Raw genomic sequence first — 18,358 nt, 5'->3', positions numbered from 1 at the left:
AATGCTCTGAATTGAGGAATGCAGCCTCGTTATTGCCTGGTGGAGGGGAATTTGTCCTGCACCTTGGCTCCTCCAGAGTTTTTCTGCCCGGGCGCCGCTGACTTTCTCTTCCCTCCACCCTCTCCCGCCCTCCCCTGCATCAATATTTCTGTGCTTCAGCAAAATTCCCCTCTGCTAATCTGGAGAGTCCTGGCTGGGTGGAGCACACCCCCCCCCCCCCCCCCCCCCCCTCACACACACACTGTTAGCTCCGGATAAGGGTAATTAAAAGAAAATAAAATCAAAAGGTGCTCGGTAAAGAAATGGAACAATTTTTTTTTTTGCCTATTTTTTGTTGTTGTTGTTTGCTGGGGAAGCCAAAAGATTCTATTAAACTTCAGTGGTTTCATAAAATATTATGAAGTTTGGGAGCCTGTTTTCCCTGGGACTTAATCTGTTTATACATGGAAAAAAAATAAAGAGGATATCACTTTACTTGGCCACACAGAAAACCTGATACAGGCCAGGGGGGCGCTGCTCTGCTCTGCTTTGCTCTGCTCTGCTTTGCTCTGCTCTGTTTTCCTCTGCTTTGCTCTGCTCTGCTCTGCTTTGGTTTGCTCTGCTTTGCTCTGCTTTGGTTCGCTCTGCTTTGCTCTGCTCTGCTTTGCTCTGCTCTGCTCTGCTTTGCTCTGCTCTGCTTTGCTCTGCTCTGCTCTGCTTTGCTTTGCTCTGCTCTGCTTTGCTCTGCTCTGCTTTGCTCTGCTCTGCTCTGCTCTGCTCTGCTTTGCTCTGCTCTGCTCTGCTCTGCTCTGCTCTGCTCTGCTTTGCTCTGCTCTGCTTTGCTCTGCTCTGCTTTGCTCTGCTTTGCTTTGCTCTGCTTTGCTTTGCTTTGCTCTGCTCTGCTTTGCTTTGCTCTGCTCTGCTTTGCTCTGCTCTGCTCTGTGTAGTTCTTGGTCACTCACTTTCACCTCAGGTTTCACGTGAGTTGGATCTGTTAGAATCATGGAATCATAGAACTGTTAGGGTTGGAAGGGAGCTCAAGGCTCAGCCAGTTCCAAGCCCCCTGCCATGGGCAGGGACACCTCACACTACAGCAGGTTGCTCTCAGCCACATCCAGCCTGGCTGCAAAAACCTCCAGGGATGAGGCTTCCACCACCTCCCTGGGCAACCTCTGCCAGTGTCTCACCACCCTCATGGTGTAAAACTTCTTCCCAACACCCAGCCTGAATCTACCCACTCCTAGTTTTGCTCCATGTCTGTTCCTGTCCCTGTCCAAGGTGGGGAGGGAGCAGGAATTTACGGAGCTGGTGGTGAAGTGCTGTGGACGTGGCAGGAGCAGGAAAGGTGATGGGGTAGGAGGAGCTGTGGAAACTGGAATTCTTTAGGTTTTTTTTTTGTTTGTTTGTTTTGGTTTTTTTTTTTTTTTTCAGCCTAAAAGAAAGGAGTGTGGTGTTCAGCTTGCTGGAGAAACATGAAGCAGAACATAGGAGGTGGTGGAACCAATGCCAGAGATGCTGCTGGGGAGCACATAGCAGGCAGAGCCTCCCCAGCTCTGACTTCATTAGTTTTAGGAGAATAAAATCAGACACAAGTGAGGAATTCTGTGTTTCCTTCCCCCCCACACACCCTTTTTATTTTTATTTTTTTTTTTCAGAAACCAGCCCACTCTTTCCAGGTTGCTGCTGCCAGCAAAAAAAAAAAAAAGAGAGCACAGCCTCTCAGTACCCGTAAACTTTATTAAATGTGTGCTTTTCTTTTTTTATTATTATTCTTAAATCAAATGAAAATCAGCCTGGTTGATACTGAAATAGCACCAAAGGGAGAGAGAGGGGTGACAGTACCAGCAAGTGAAAGGGAGGGAGGAGAGAAAACCCAGAAACCATTATGCATGAACAAGAATTGGTTTAATGGTTAAGGAAATGGGCAATGGGTAATTCTTTATTTTAGTTGTTTTTTTTTCTTTCCTGATCTGGGGATCTAACATGGTGAATGCTTGTGTGACTGTGGGAGAAGCAAGGAGGCCAAGTGTTAGTCCAAATCACTCAGAGCAGGGTAGGAATGGCCAGATCATAGAATCACAGAATTGTTTTCGTTGGAAGAGCTCTTTAAGATCATCAAATCCAACCATTGGAGTCCACCACTAAACCACCTCCCTCAACAGCTCTGAAATCCCTCCAGGGATGAGGAATCCACCACTGGGCAGTGTGTGCCAGGGCTTGACAACCATTTTGGGAAAGAAATTTTTCCTCATGTCCAACCTAAACCTCCCCTGGTGCACACTGAGACTTTTTCCTCTTGTCCTATCACTTGTTCTTTGGAGAAGAGACCAACCTCCACCTGGCTCCAACCTCATTTCAAGGAGTTGTAGAGAGCCAGAAGGTCTCCTCTCAACCTCCTTTTCTCCAGGCTGAACAGCCTCAGGTCCCTCAGCTGCTCCTCACCAGACCTGTTCTGCAGACTTTTCACTTCAGTGTGAGGTGACCTTCACTAGTGTGAGGTGTCCCTGCCCATGGCAGGGGGGTTGGAACTAGATGATCCTTGTGGTCCCTTCCAACCCTGACTGATTCTGTGATTCTATGATTCATTGCCCTTCTTTGGACACACTCCACCACCCCAATGTCCTTGGAGTGACTGGCTCATCATTGCTGGAAATCTGACTTAGTGCTGCACCCCAAAGACCACCCTGAATACCACATAGAGGACCCATGCACTGCTCTTCATAGAATCATCACAGAATCATGGAATGGCTTAGGTTGGAAGGGATTGCCTCCTCCAACCCCAGGGAAGGACCCATACTCTTCCTAGAATCATCACAGAATGGCTTAGGTTGGAAGGGATTGCCTCCTCCAACCCCAGGGAAGGACCCATACTCTTCCTAGAATCATCACAGAATGGCTTAGGTTGGAAGGGATTGCCTCCTCCAACCCCAGGGAAGGACCCATACTCTTCATAGAATCATCACAGAATGGCTTAGGTTGGAAGGGATTGCCTCCTCCAGCCCCAGGGAAGGACCCATACTCTTCATAGAATCATCACAGAATCATGGAATGGCTTAGGTTGGAAGGGATGTCTCCTCCAATCCCACTTCCATGGGCATGGATGCCTCTCAACTATACTCTGCTGCTTAAGGCTTCATCTAACCTGGTCTTGAACAGCTCCAGGAAGGAGGTATCCACAACCTCCCTGAGCAACCCATTTCAGAATCTCACCACCCTGATACTGAAGAACTTCCTAAGATTCAGTCTAAACCTTCTCTCCCTCAGCTTCAAACCATTCCACCCTTGTCCTTTTGCTAGGCACCCTTATGAAAAGTCCTTCTCCAGCCTTCCTGGAGCCACCTCGGGATTTCTATTCCATGTAACTGTATGAATGATTGGGTGGCAGCATTTCCTGAGGAGTTGGAGAAATCCTCCACAGCACAAAATCAGCTCAAACCACAACGTGGCTGCAGCAGTCTGGTGCTTGCCCTTCCAGGACTCAGGATGAATTGCAGCAGCAGAGGGGCTGGGCTTTGTCTTGCCAAAGTGGTGAAGAAAATCCCAGTTCTCTGAAATTTCCCAGGTGTGGGCAGGTGCAAAGCTCCCTGAGATCAGGCTTGGGCTGCTCCCTGGCTGAAGGGAGGTCTGAGGTTCAGCTGCTTTTCTGAATGGGCCTCTCCAAGGCTGTCACCATCAGTGGAGTAAAACCTGAGTTCTGAAGGCTTTGGGGACAATATTTGTGCTCAGCAGCCCTGCTCCAAAGCTCCTGGGTGTGCACCAAGGCTGTGGTGCCCTCTTTGTGTGGGGTTGGGCTGAGCAAGGTGCTGTGAGGACCCACAGAGATCTGCTGCCTGGGATCAAGGGTACCTGGGCAGTGCTGGAAATGGAGAGCTGAAGGAGATGAGTCTGTCTGCTCCAAGATCATAGAATCACAGCATGGGTTGGGTTGGGAGGGACCTTTAAAGCTCAGCTGGTCCAACCCTTCAGTCAGCAGGGACATCTGCAACTACAGCAGGCTGCTCAGAGCCCCAACCAGCCTGGCTGGGATGGTTCCAGGGATCTCCCAGCTCTATGGACAGCCTGGGCTAAGGTCTCACCACTCTCAGTCTGAAAAATTTTGTTCCTTATGATGATTTTGGCACTCAAAAGTATGTTTTCTCTTTTTGGTTATTGATTTTGTGTGGGCTCTTCCCTCCCCCCCCTTAAACCAAATGTTCTCACATCCAAATGTTGCATGGTTTATAAGCCTAGGGTTCACCAGTGCCTAATGGCACATTGGATTGTTGGAACCAGAAGAATGTAAATGCACTTAATTAGTTTCTCATCATTGCTGTGTTGATTTTTCTGCTTTAGGAAGAAAAAAAAACCAAATAAATCAACCCCCAGAAGATAGTTTCTGTGTTATTCACATTTGCTGTCCCCTCACATATGATGAGGACTGTAAGGGCTAGGAGGGGATGAGCTCTGCAATAGTTCACTTCCCATTCTTCTGAGGTTAAAATAATTTCAACTTTATGTCTGGGCTTTAAAAGGATCCTGAAGGGTTCAGAGGCTTAAATGTTACTGGAGTTGAAAGCAGTCTGCTTGCACAACCTCTTTTAAAAGCCATTGTTCATATGTGGAGGGATTGTCCAAACTACTCATGGCTCTGATAAAAAAAAAAAAATAATCAAGCTTGAGTCTGAGCCCCCAGTGCAGATCCACTGGGTCTGCAGCAAGGCAATCAAACCTTCAGGAACTGGTGGAAGTGAAACGCTGAAGGGTTTGAGGGAAAAGAAACCTCATGAAGTCCAACAAGGACAAGTGTGGAGTTCTGCTCCTGGGAAGGAGCAACTCCCTGCAGCAGGACAGGTGAGGGGTGGCCTGCTGGAAAGCAGCTCCTTGGAGAAGGACCTGGGAGTGCTGGTGGACAAGTTCCTCATGAGTCATCAATGTGCCCTTGTGGCCAAGAAAGCCAAAGGTTTCCTGGGGTGCATGAAGAAGAGTGTGGCCAGCAGGTCAAGGGAGGTTCTTCTCCCCCTTTACTCTACCATGGTGAGGCCATAGATGCAGTCCTATGTCCAGTTCTGGGCTTCTGAGTTGAAGAGGGACAAGGAACTACTGCAGAGAGTCAAGCAGAAGCTACAAAGCCTGCTGAGGGGCCAGGAGCAGCTCTGTGAGGAGGAAAAACTGAGAGCCCTGGGGCTGAGAGCCTGCAGAAGAGCAGCCCCAGAGGGGAGCTGAGCAATGCTCAGCAAGAGCTGAAGGAGCTGTGGGGGGCAAGAGGCTGGGGCCAGACTCTGCTCAGTGGTGCCCAGGGACAGCACAAGGGGCAATGGGCACAGACTGGAACCCAGGAGGTTTCACTTGAACATGAGAAGAAAGTTCTTTGTTGTGAGGGTGCTGGAGGCCTGGAGCAGGCTTCCCAGAGAGGTTGTGGAGTCTCCTTGTCTGGAGAGATTCCAACCCCGTCTGGCCATTGTGATCCTGGGCAAGCTGCTGGGGGTGCCCTGCTTTAGCAAGGGGGTTGGGACTGGATGATCTCCAGAGGTCCCTTCCAAGCCCACCCCTCTGTGATCCTGTGAGAGTGCCTGTGTGGCCGAGTTCAGTGTGCTGGGAAGAGGTTGTAAAGGCACATGTGAGAGCTGAGCTTGTGTGCACTCCAAAGCTTTGCTGATGTAATGACACTGATCTGGTGGCAGTGGTGGAAGCTCATCTGTCTGAAGGTGCTTGGCTGGTCCAACAGGAGAACAATCTGTAGTGCTATAAAGCTGCTTTATACCTGCCTAAATGTGACTGTAGGAGAGACAACAGGGATGGAATGAGATTGATTTTTTTAAATCAGAGGCTTCAGTGATATTTCTACCTGTCAAAGGCAGGTACAGATTGACCCAACCTAATGTCTCCTTGAAACACCAAAGAAATGGCAACTTAAATCTTCTTCTCAGCTCAGAAAACCTCAGATTTTGTGCCCCTCAGCAATGCTCATTCAGCTGTGCCCCTGAGTGAGTGATGCCTCCTCCTCACTGCCAAGGCTTTTGCACTTGGATGGAAGAGCACAGTGTGGGAGGGCTGGTGGCCATCTCCCAACCCTGCCCCAACAAGCCTTGATGGTAGAAAGGTTTTTCCAGTAATTATTCCCCTTTCTGATCTGACTGGCATGGGCAGGGAGCAGATTGCTCCCCTCATCTCCAGTGACACTTGGAGGGGCCATTACCAGAAGTCCAACACTCTTCCAGCTTTTTCTGATTTGGGAGATTTGAGTTCCAGCAATCAGTTGCAGAGATACTGGGAGGGACCATGACCCCATGAAGCCAAAGGTGCTTGACCATCTCTGATTCTTCTCATGTCATTTCTTGCATGAGCTTTGAGGGGCTGAAGGGAGGTAGGTAAGAGAAAGGGCTGTTGGGGCTCTGCATCAGCCCTCACCTGCCTTTCTGCAAGGTGTTTGCAGAAGGCACTTCCCCAGAGGGGGCAAAGGACACTGCCAAAAAGGGCCTTAGGATAGGACACACCAGAAGAGGAATGGTGGGAAAGAGATGAAGGATCAGTGGAGATTGCAAGGGTGGCACTGAGCCCTGCCATGCCAGGACCGACTGCTAAGCATAGCCAACTTTGGTGCCACCTGCTCAGCACTGCTGCTTCACCAGCCAGGGCACTGAAGCCTGAACTCAGGGAAGGCTTTGGGATACAACAGTGTGAGAAGGTCCTGGGGCCCTGCAACCCTAATTAAGTTATTTTAATTACCTTGGGAAATGGGCCTTGCATGCAAAGCCCTGTGTGACTCCAGGGGATAGGAAGGTCCCAGGACTCTGCATCCTTGGAAACAGTGGGAGGTGTGCAGGAATGGGTAGGGAGGAGGAGGAGGCTCAGGAGGGAATGTGGCTCCACACTTGCAGTGGAAGCTGGTTCCATGAAGTTGAGCAAGCCCCAAGCTGTTCTCCCAACCTGTCAAGCAAGAGAACCCCAGGTGGAAATGACTCTGTCCTGTAATTTCAGATACAATCCTCTTCAGACTCCTTGAAATCTCTGCTCTGCTGTGATTTTATTAAGACCAGGCAACCAGAGAACTTGGTCCCCAGCCTTCCTCCTACCCAGCTTACCAGGGGATCCCCCCCATAGTTTGTTTTACCACATCTGGGGCTTTCTGAAGTTAGACTCAGGAGAGGGAGCATCACTGTGCTGTGCTTATACAGCACCAAGGGATAATGAGGTGCTCCTGTGGTCCAGGAAATGCTGAAGATAAAGAGCCAGCAGATGAATGAGCCCCTGGTAATACAAAATCCTGCTTCACTAATAGATTTCTGTCACTGAGACATTTCCACCAGCCAAAAAAAAAAAAAATAAAAAGGTGATAAGGATCAAAGCAAAGAATTTAAAGCTCCTGGTTACTGCACTCTGGAGATTGGTTTTGCCTGACAATTTTTAATGCTCTTGTTCCTGCTTCCCCCTCAGTTCTCCTTTAGGAAAGGCCAAGAAAGCTTCCATCCTCTTCTCATTCTCTTCCCTTGCTGGACAAGATGTTTTGTTCATTTTCCCCCAAACAACCCTTTCTCCACTCTTTCAAGACTGCCCAACTTAAAAATATTCTCCATTATGGCTTAAGTAGCATCCACCAGACACCGTGAATTTGTTTCCTGCATCACCTTCACCATCACCATCACCATCAGCATCATCTCTGTGTGGTACTTCCTTGTCCCATCACCCAAACCCCTTCAGATGCCCTCCCCCCCCATGAGAAGCACTTTGCTGTCAGCATAGCACCAGGGGTGCATGTTGCTGGCAGTGGGGAGCACTGGTTTGGAGCCAGCTCCTCTGAATGAGGCTTTTTGACTACCTGGCAGTTTCCATCACAGGAGTCAAAAGACTCATTTGTTTTCTTCCACTTTTGGCTACCCAAATTGTTTGGTCTGAAAACAAAGCAGAGGATTATTGGGTTTGGCTTCTGTAAGGTGAGAAAAGAAGTTGGGTTGATGAAAAGAGCTAGGTTTTGGGGGAGGAGAGGTGCAAAAGTAAACAAAAATCAGCTAAATTAAAAAAAAAAAAATCACCAAAGATTTAATTCAATTAAAAAAAAAAAATCCCTGAAGGTCAGGTTCTGAAAACCAAATTAGAGATTAAACCTCCTTTGTTTCATTGTCAAAAGGGATGAGATCTGGTCTCAAATGGCATTTGCAAGGCAAAACCTGGCTGACCCCAAGGTCCCCCCCCCACAAGCCCCCTTCTGGAGGTGGCCCCAAGGACATTTGTTGGTTTACAGAGACAGTGCTAAAACCTTGGGGCCACCAAAGGAAGCAGCCAAGCTCCAGGTGATGTCAAGAGGAGCAGGTTCACAACCTCCTTTTCTGCATGGCTACATCACTTCCCCTCTGAGAGGAGCAAGGCAACAAAGCAATGTCAAAAGGGAAACCAAACCATAAAAAAAAAAAAAAAAATCAGAACGAATCAGTTTCAGCACAACTATTATTATTCATTTTTTTCCCCTGTATTTCCCCCCCCCCTCCCCCGCTCTACTGATAGGTAAAAAAAATATATATATATTATATTATATTTTCCTTTTCTTAAATTATCTTTTTTGTTTTGTTTTTTTCTCTTTTTCTGCCAGCCTCAGTCCCAGCCAAAGTCCTGCCCTGTCATCTGGTAGAACTTCATGTTGAAGGGCCGGTAGAAGTCCCGCAGCCTCTGCACCACCTCCTGGTCTATGTCAGGGTGGGTCCTGCCTTTTGTCTTCCCCAGGCAGTGAGGTTTGCTGCTGCCTTCCGCCTTCTTCAGGCACGGGAACCCCTTGGTCTTGTTGAAGTAGAAGTGTTTGTCAGTGATGATCCTCTTGAGGCCCAGAAAGTCCTGGACCCTGCCCAGCTCCCCCGCGGGGTCGCTGATCAGCCTCTCCCCGCTGACGAAGAGGATCTGCCCCAGGGGGAAGTGGAGCAGCCAGTTCTCCAGGTGCTTGGCGTAGATGCCAATCTGGATGGCGCTCCAGGAGGTGTCGATCAGGCCTGTAGTCCTGTTTTTGAAGGTCAGGCTCTCAAAGGTGGGGATGTCAGGCTTCTTGGAGAGCGTCTGGGTGTAGTCCGAGATGGCTCTGGTCACCGGGTCCCGCACCACCACGATCAGCTTGGTGCCCTTGGCCATGGAGGAGATGCGAGCCGGAGCCTCCTTGGTGACGAAGTAGCTGGGGGTCTTCTCCATGGTGATCTGCCCCTCCAGGGTCCTGGGCATGAGGTCCCTGAGAGAGAAGGAAGGGAGGGACACATCAGTGCTGAACGCCCTTGGGTTGGATGGGGGGAAGCTGGGAGCTGGCAGTGCTCCAGGGATGTCCTGGGTACCAAGGGCAGGATGGTGCTGAGCCTCACCACCTCCAGCCCAGCTTCCTTGGGTTGGATGGGGGGAAGCTGGGAGCTGGCAGTGCTCTGGTGATGTTCTGGGTACAAAGGGCAGGATGGTGCTGAGCCTCACCACCTCCAGCCCAGCTTCCTTGGGTTGGATGGGGGGAAGCTGGGAGCTGGCAGTGCTCTGGTGATGTTCTGGGTACAAAGGGCAGGATGGTGCTGAGCCTCACCACCTCCAGCCCAGCTTCCTTGGGTTGGATGGGGGGAAGCTGGGAGCTGGCAGTGCTCTGGGGATGTTCTGGGTACCAAGGGCAGGATGGTGCTGAGCCTCACCACCTCCAGCCCAGCTTCCTTGGGTTGGATGGGGGGAAGCTGGAAGCTGGCAGTGCTCTGGTGATGTTCTGGGTACAAAGGGCAGGATGGTGCTGAGCCTCACCACCTCCAGCCCAGCTTCCTTTCCTCCTTGCCTGGACTGTCAGGAGGCCAAATTATCACAGAATCACAGATTTAACCAGGTTGGAAAAGACCTTCAAGATCATCAAGTCCAACCTAGCACCGAACACCATAATGCTCCAATTCAGCAAAGCATCTCCACACACTCCTCACTTCCCACTTCCTTTATTTATTTACCTAGAATTAGACCTAAACCCATTTTGCCCCTCCAAAACCTAGAAAGAACTACTTGAGGGGGATTCCACCTCTCTTCTTGCAATGGCACTGCAATGAGAACAGAGCTCACCTCTACAATTCTAGTGTCCTGTCCCTTTAAATCCCTCTCTGCCCATGCTAGAGTTTCCTGCAGATTGGCTTAAATTCCCTGGAACAACAGTGAATTTCTGGTAACAGCACTCCCTTCCTGCAGGGCACAGGGGATTTTCGTGGGCCAGGTTGTAAGACTTTATCTTCTGGTATTTTCAAGGTGGCAGCAAGCTGATGTCATGTAAAAATGTGCAATATCAGCCTCCTGACCTCAGCAATTTCCTTCTTCCACCTGAAAAAATCCTACACACAGGCTGCTTTGGGAATCTCTCTCAGCCAGGAGTGGGAGGGGGCTTAGGGCTTGAGCTAGATTCCATCCAGGTTGTCCAGGGAGGTGGTTGAGACCCCTGCCCTGGAGATATTTGAAGTGAGGCTCGACAGGGCTCTGGGCAACCTGAACTAGTTGAGGATGTCCCTGCCTACTGCAGGGGGGTTGGACTGGATGACCTTTGGAGGTCCCTTCCAACCCAGACCATTCTGTGATGCTATGATCCTTCTCCATGGTCTCCTTGAGAATTCAGAAGCCCTCCAGGGTCAGGCATGGGATGTGATTTGCTAATGACTGCAGGATTTGGCCTCAGGATCACAGACTGGTTTGGGCTGGAAGGGACCTTTAAAGCCCATCTAGTGCAACCCCCTGCAGTCAGCAGGGACATCTGCACCTACAGCAGGTGGCTCAGAGCCCCAAACAACTTGACCTGCAATGGTTCCAGGGGATGAGACATCTACCACCTCTCTGGGCAAGCTGGGCCAGGGTCTCACCATCCTCATTTCACTACCTTTAGGATATCCTGAGCTCCTGCATGTTACAGAAGATAAGCTAGAAAGGTTCAAGAGCCACATGAGCAGCCATTTTTCTGCTCCTCCTGAGTTCTCCCAGCTCCTTTCCTCATTCCTCTTTGCCTGCCATCCCATGGTTTAGTAGTCATGAGATCTTGGGTGACAGGTTAGACTTTGATGATCCTTGAGGTCTTTTCCAACCTTATTGATTCTGTGATTGATTCTGTGATTGATTCTGTGATTCACACCTGCCTCACCTGCTCTGTCTCCCACAGACAGGAGCCAGCATCTGCCAAACCCCACTGATTTGCCCCCATCCTCACTTGGGTGCACAGACCCATCCCTCCTGCCACCCCCTCAGCACTTTTCCTTTCCACAGCTTCCAATGGTCAAGTCCTTCCCAGGGGGAATGGGGGATGGATGAGAGGTGACTGCAGCTCGCTGTGCTACCAGAGGTTCTCATAGCAACTGCAGCCTCAGGTCCCAGGGAGCAGGGACCCACATCCCCCCATGCCTTGAGCCTTTGTCTTTGACCTCCCCATGGTTGCAAACCTCCTGTGCTGTGATGAGCTGGTCCCTGCCTGCCTCATTGTGGCTGTCTTGCAGCAGCAACCTCTGGTTTGCCGACCTGTGCAAGAATGAAAGCCATCGATCCCCAAAAGAAATAACAGAAAAGAGAAAAAGCAACAAGGAAAAGCTCACAACAGCTAAAAACACCAATAACAACCCTACCCCAGGCTGAGCTGTTGTGTTACAAAGGAGGCAGCCAGGACTGACCCTTCCCAAAGCAATTCTGTCTGCTTGCAGCCACGTTAAGCAGAGCCTGAGCAAAGACAAGGTGCTAGAGAAGCCAAAGCTTTGCTGGGCTCTGATGAATCACAGAATCATAGAATTGTTAGGGTTGGAAGGGACCTCAAGGCTCAGCCAGTTCCAACCCCCCTGCCATGGGCAGGGACACCTCACACTACAGCAGGTTGCTCACAGCCACATCCAGCCTGGCTGCAAAAACCTCCAGGGCTGAGGCTTCCACCACCTCCCTGGGCAACCTCTGCCAGTCTCTCACCACCCTCATGGGGAAGAACTTCTTCCTAACATCCAATCTGAACCTACCCATTTCCAGAGAAGGGCAATGAGGCTGGGGAGAGGTCTGGAGCACAGCCCTGTGAGGAGAGGCTGAGGGAGCTGGGGGTGTGCAGCCTGGAGAAGAGGAGGCTCAGGGCAGACCTCATTGCTGTCTACAACTACCTGAAGGGAGGTTGTAGCCAGGTGGGGGTTGGGCTCTTCTCCCAGCAACCAGCACCAGAACAAGAGGACACAGTCTCAAGCTGTGCCAGGGGAAGTTTAGGCTGGAGGTGAGGAGAAAGTTCTTCCCAGAAAGAGTAATTGGCCATGGAATGTGCTGCCCAGGGAGGTGGTGGAGTCACCATCCCTGGAGGTGTTCAAAAAAGGATTGGAGGTGGCACTTGGAGCCAGGGTTTAGTTGTCAGGAGGTGCTAGGTGATAGGTTGGACTTGATGATCTCTGAGCTCTTTTCCAACCTTGCTGATTCTATGATTCTATTTTCTCTTTTTTTCCCATTCCCCCAGTCCTATCATTACCTGACACCCTAAATGAAGGTTTCTATCTGGGGGAATCTCTGTGCATTTGAGGCATTTAGGCTAGAGAAGAAACCACCTGAGAGATGTGAGAGAGCTCTTGCCTCTCCTGGAGGATGTGAAGGCATAGAGACAATTGCTGCTGACACAAAGGATGGAGATGGGTTCAAAGGCAACACAAGGATGGCCTCTGCCAAGCAGACAGTATTCTGGGGTGAGATTTGCCATCAGTTGATGCTGCAGAGGCCAAAAGTATGAATGGTTCAGAAAGAGACTGGCTGATCTCATGGTGGATGGAGTGAGCTGGTGGCAAAGATGCATGTGTCGGTGTGAGCTGAAATTCCCCCCCCACCGACAATAACCAGGCCAGCCCAGTCTGGAAGCAAATGAAGGCTGTATTTACAAGCAAAGTCTAAAATCTACAATGAAATGCAATGAATATGTACAAATATACAAAATTCACAACATTCACAAATCTATACAATCAACAGAAAAAGCACAACCGATCTCCCTTTGCTTCCCCCCAAGGGGACCCTCCCAAAGGGGCCTCTCTCTCTCCCAAGAGCTTGCCCCCCAGCCCCCCCTGGACAGAGAAGCAGAGTTAGTTAAGCAGAAAGTTGTTAACTCAACTGCCAAGGTCAGTGTGTTATCTTCAGCCAGAAGAGAAGAAGGAACAGCAGCCAGACAGCCCAGCAACTGCCCCCACTGCCGAACGCAGAATGTGCAGAGTGCCTACTTTGTTTTGGGTAATAGTTCTTAAACATTTCTATCTATCCAATGGAAGTGTTTAGAACAATCAGTATTTTGCTTTCTTACACCCAATAGTGACTTATTTACATTCTTTCACTTTCTCTGTTCTGAACTTTGCAAGGAAAAATTAAAAAGACAGTTTCAAACCATCACAATGCACAACAGTCCCAGAACTTCAGCCACAGGGAGCCACTAACCCCAGCTGCTGAAGCTGGGAGGAGACCACAGGACAAAGAGCCCAACAAAACATCAGCTTTCACAGAATGGTTTGAGGTGGAAGGGACCTTTAAAGCTCACCATATCAAGCCCCCTGCAGGGGGGCATCTGCAGCTGGAGTTGGATACTCAGAGCCCCAAGCAATCTGGCCTGCAATGGTTCCAGGGATAGGACATCTCCCACCTCTCTGGGCAACCTGGGCCAGGGTCTCACCACCCTCAGTGCCAACCATTTCTTCCTTCTCTCTAGTCTGAATCTCCCTCATTTAGTTCCAAACCATCACCCTTTGTCCTGTCTCAACAGACCCTGCTCAAAAGTCTGTTCCCAGCTTTCTGATTGTTGCTTTTAGGTACTGAAAGGCCACAGAGAAGATCTCCCCAGAGCCTTCTGTAGATACCTGATACCAGCCACCATCTGGAAGCAGGTACTGTGCTGGGCATCTCTCTGCTCTGACTTGTCCCCCTGTTCAGAGGTTATTTCACTCAGGGCACTCTCCTGAATCACCTTTTTGTTTGGTTTTGTTTTTTTTAAGAGCAGGACCTGCTGAACCAGCAGTGGGATGAGGGTGGTGGGGAGACAGCTGAGTTCCCTTTGTGTTTTGGTGAAGAGCTGAGATCTCAGCTGTGCCTTCCCAAGGAGGAGGTTAACCCTTTGCTTCGTGGTGAGGCTGCAACACAAAAGCTTTCTTCAGCACCCAGGAATGAGGACACACCTCTGCTGCCAGGGCCAGCGGGCAGGGACATGCCAGGAGCCAGGGGGAATGTGTTACCACAGCTTTGGGGAGATTAATTAATTACAAAGGGCATCTTTCATGGCTGTAAACAGCTGCCTGGAGGCCTCCCTGGACTAATGGCATCTGGATTTTATTGCAAAAGAGCCACTTGAAAAGACAAGAACCACAAAAATGTTTTTTGGCAAGAGCAGCCACCAGTGGGCCCTGCCAGAATAAATGGATTCTGTTATTTTAATTTTAGGAGAGCTTGGGGCTTTATTTAATTACTTAATAGGGGAGGAAGGCCTTCCTCAAATGGAGCATTTCAGCTCTGCATGCATAGCCAGATCTGGCCCTGTCCAGGTCCAGGCTCTCTTCCCAGCAGTGCTGTCCAAGATGGTTGTTCCCATGTCTGGTCAAAGCCCCCTGAGAGGTAGCTCCTGGGATTGATGTTTGTGGAGATTGTTGACCCTTTTCCACCCCAACAGACTTTGCAGGACCTCAGTTTGGTAATGCAACAGTTTGGAGTTGTCTTAGAATCATAGAATCGTTAGGGTTGGAAGGGACCTCAAGCTCCAACCCCCCTGCCATGGGCAGGGACACCTCACACCACAGCAGGTTGCTCACAGCCACATCCAGCCTGGCTGCAAAAGCCTCCAGGGATGAGGCTTCCACCACCTCCCTGGGCAACCTCTGCCAGTCTCTCACCACCCTCATGGGGAAGAATTTCTTCCTAACATCCAACCTGAATCTACCCATTTCTAGGTTTGCTCCATTCCCCCTGGTCCTATCCCTGAAAAGTCCCTTCCCAGCTTTCTTGTAGCCCCCTTCAGATACTGGAAGGCCACAAGATGGCTTCAGAACCACAGAACCATAGAACTGTTGAGGTTGGAAGAGACCTTTGAGACCATCAAGTCCAACTGCTCGCCTAAAGCTCACAACCTCCCCCCCTCAACTGCTGCCACTAAGCCAAGTTCCTCAGCACTACATCCACACACCTTGTAACCCCCTCCAGGGCTGATGACTCCACCACCTCCCTGGGCAGCCTGTTCCAATGCCTGAGAATCCTTTCTCTGAAGACATTTTGCCTAATGTCCAAGCTGAACCTCCCTTGGCACAACTCGAGGCTACTTCCCCTTGGCCTGTCACTTGTTGCATGCTAGAAAAGACCAACCCCCACCTGGCTCTAACCTTCTTTCAGACAGTTGTAGAGGGTGATGAGGTCTCCCTTCAGCCTCCTTTGCTGAAGGCCAAACAACCCCAAGGCTAAACAACCCCAATTCCACAGTCTTCCCTCCAAGCCACTGCAGCAAAACCTCCAGCACCCAGGCAGGGTGAGAATGGAGAAGCTGCAGGCTCAGCTGCTTTGGAGGGGTGGCTTGGGGGTGGGTGCTGTGCAAGGGCTGAGCAGCAGATTGGTACAGACCCCACTGCCACACTTGGAGCTGCTCTGGGACTTCCTGATGCACCCTGGTGTGCTAGTCCTGGACACTGGCACATTAGTGCTGGGGTCTCCTGAGGGTGTCCCAGCAACAGGGTCTCACCCCTCAGACAGTGCTGGTGTGGGAACTGATCTTTGGGGTCATGCCTGCGTGGCTGTGATATCTCTTTATGGAGTGTGCAGTGATGCCTTTACAACCTTGATCTGAAGCTCCCCGGGGCAAGCAGGGTGTGAGCTTGACCCCCTCCCCCCTGCCCTGGAGATCAGAGTCCACAGAGACACCTCCTGCTCTTGAGACCCTGTTCTTAGCAAGAGCACAGCCCTGGGGAAGGAAGCATCATTTTAGGTCAAGAAAGCAGAATAAGATCTCAGGGCCCCTCCTTACGAGAGTGAGCAGCCAAGGGTGGTGTTTCTGGAAATGCAGCTTGGAGGAGAGGATGCACTGATAGGTGGTGTCAGGGTCTGCCTCCAGCCCATGCTCAGTACCCACTCCAGCTCCACCAGAGGCTGGGAAATGGGATAAAGCAGCTGGTTTGCCTCAGCTGACCTGTGCTGCTGTCTGGCCAGCTTAAATCACCACGAGGAGCTGGTGATTAGTGAGAAAACAAGAACTGGTTGGTCCAGAAATGAGATTTTTTTTTTTTTTTTTTTTCTGGGAGCTTGTTTCATGTAGGAGGAGCAACCCCATGCTGCTGTTTCCCACAGAGAAGGAGCAGCTTTTGGTCACTGGATCCAGAAAACTTGAGATGAGTTTGCTGTTTGAAGTCTGACTGCTGCTTTGCTCCCAGCTGGACCAAGCCCTGTCCTGCTCAGGACATTCTGAGTTCCTTGGCAGTGTGCACAGCACAAAAGCAGCTGCAGATTGACTTGTGGCAAACCTTTCCCACAGCAATCTAACCCAGATCTCTCTCCAAGGCAGGCTGGTGGCAGCAGATGAGGGCAGCTCCTCCCCAGGTCTTATGCCATCATAACCCTCAGAGACAAAGCTGCTGTGGTTACAGTGATCAGCCTCAGGTGCTCTCTGACTTCTAGCAAAACCTTCCCCAATCATCTCCTCTTACCCCCTGAGGATGAGTTCCTTTCCAGTCCAGACTGCTTAGAATCAGAGAATCACAGAAGAGTTTGGCTTGGAAGGGATGTCCCTCAAAAGGCCTCCACTCCAACTCCCTGCCATGAGCAGGGACATCTGCAACTGGAGCAGGTTGCTCACAGCCCCAACCAACCTGACCTGCAATGCTTCCAGCCATGGAGCATCTATCACCTCCCTAGCAACCTGGGCCAGGCTCTCACCATCCTCACTGTCAAACATTTCTTCCTTCTCTCCAGCCTGAGTCTCCCTCTTTTGGTTTCAAACCATCACCCTTTGTCCTGTCATAACAGACCCTGCTCAAAAGTCTCTCCCCAGCTCTCTTATTGGCTCCTTTAAGCACTGAAAGTCCACAAGAAGGTCACCTGAGGTTATGACCAGGTCTGCCTAGAGCTCACCATGCAGCTGCAAAGTGAGCTGTGCCCTGCCTGGAACAGCAACTGCAACATAACTGGGGGGGGGGAGGATGCAGAGAATGGGTCTGGACCACCACTGGGGTTTGCAGCTTGCAGCAGCCCCTTGGTGGCAGAGCAGAGAACAGCCCAGGGTGAAGGAGCAGTGAAGGAGAAAGCTCAGCCCCTCATCTGGTGGCCAGCCCAGCCCTGCCCCCTGACTTGGGGCTGATTTTCATCTTTGCCACCAGCCTGAGCTCCTGATCCAAGCAGTGGGGTACACACAAAGACAGGGTGGGGAAGGAAACCCCCAGGCAGATATTAGAGCATCTGAGGAGCCTCCTTGTTCCCATGACTGGAGATCAGTTGCCAGTGAACGAGAGCTCAAACACCTTAGAGCAGCATCCAAGACACTCCTGCCCTCTGTTACCTTTTGCCCCCTTCAGCTTGAATCAGCTGCAGTTTGCTTTGGCTCCAGACTCACCAGCCAGGGTTTGGAGCTCCCCAGCCCTCAGCAGTGGTGGGAAAGGAAGTCTCTTGAGGGGGCAAGTGCTCTTTGTGAGGAAGTGCCACCAAAGAGGTCATCACAGGAAAAGCCTCATCAAAGAGATGCTGCTCTCCTTGAAAGAGCCCAGTCAGCTGGGGGATCTTGGGTCCCACAGAAGAGCCTTTCCAGCAAGGAAGGGCCACATCTACTGCCAGAACTGTGACTGGGGGTCATGGGGAGGGTCAGACACTCCCCCACCAGCAAACATCTGTCCTGAGTCCTGCCTTTGCACCGGGGAGCGACAGTGTGGTTAGAACTGCAGCTGGCTTCTTTGTGCCACATGAGCTGACCTTTGTGCATGGGAGGAAGAGGAGGAGAAAAAACACATCCCTGGCGTCTCTGGGGGCTAGCAGTGCTCCAGGCTTGAGGCAAACCCCTCCAGCAACCACCTGGAAAACCAAGCAGCAACTGGGATGAGCATTGGCACTGTAGTGTCCTTTAGTCCCCCACCTGACAGAAGTTTCTGCCCCCCCTTGCTTGTGTCCTGCCTTCTGCATGCCAAGGGTGAAGTGACTGGCAGGGTGGTGGAAGCTCTGGCAGGGCTGGGAGAGCAGAGAAGGAAAATTGTCTGAGGGAGGTTATTTTGCTTCTTACCTTTCTATAGAAATGCTGCCAGAATTTCTGTCTCCAAGAAGGGACCAGACACACATGGTGAGGTTGGAAGAGACCTCTGGAGATCATCCAGTCCAACCCCCCTGCTCCAGCAGGGCACCCACAGCAGCTTGCCCAGGAGCACAATGCCCAGGGGGGGTTGGAATCTCTCCAGACAAGGACACTCCACAACCTCTCTGGGCAGCCTGCTCCAGGCCTCCA

At 50.8% G+C, this 18,358-nt stretch overlaps 1 protein-coding gene across 2 annotated transcripts in view; it reads right to left on the bottom strand.

The window, feature by feature from the left end:
- Positions 1-8,521: 8,521 nt before the first annotated feature.
- HS3ST3A1 (heparan sulfate-glucosamine 3-sulfotransferase 3A1) overlaps positions 8,522-18,358 on the bottom strand; it is a 50,964-nt gene continuing 41,127 nt past the window's right edge. For both annotated transcript variants that reach the window (XM_054393824.1, XM_054393823.1), the window contains one exon: positions 8,522-9,163. In XM_054393824.1, the coding sequence (XP_054249799.1) occupies positions 8,545-9,163 (619 nt within the window). In that variant the 3' untranslated portion in view covers positions 8,522-8,544. The remainder of the gene's footprint in view (positions 9,164-18,358) is intronic.

Source organism: Indicator indicator, chromosome 29, assembly GCF_027791375.1.
Source record: "Indicator indicator isolate 239-I01 chromosome 29, UM_Iind_1.1, whole genome shotgun sequence".
Classification (NCBI taxonomy): Eukaryota; Metazoa; Chordata; class Aves; order Piciformes; family Indicatoridae; genus Indicator; species Indicator indicator.
The sequence above is the reverse complement of the archived record's forward strand: the minus strand, read 5'-3'. Positions and strand labels throughout refer to the sequence as shown.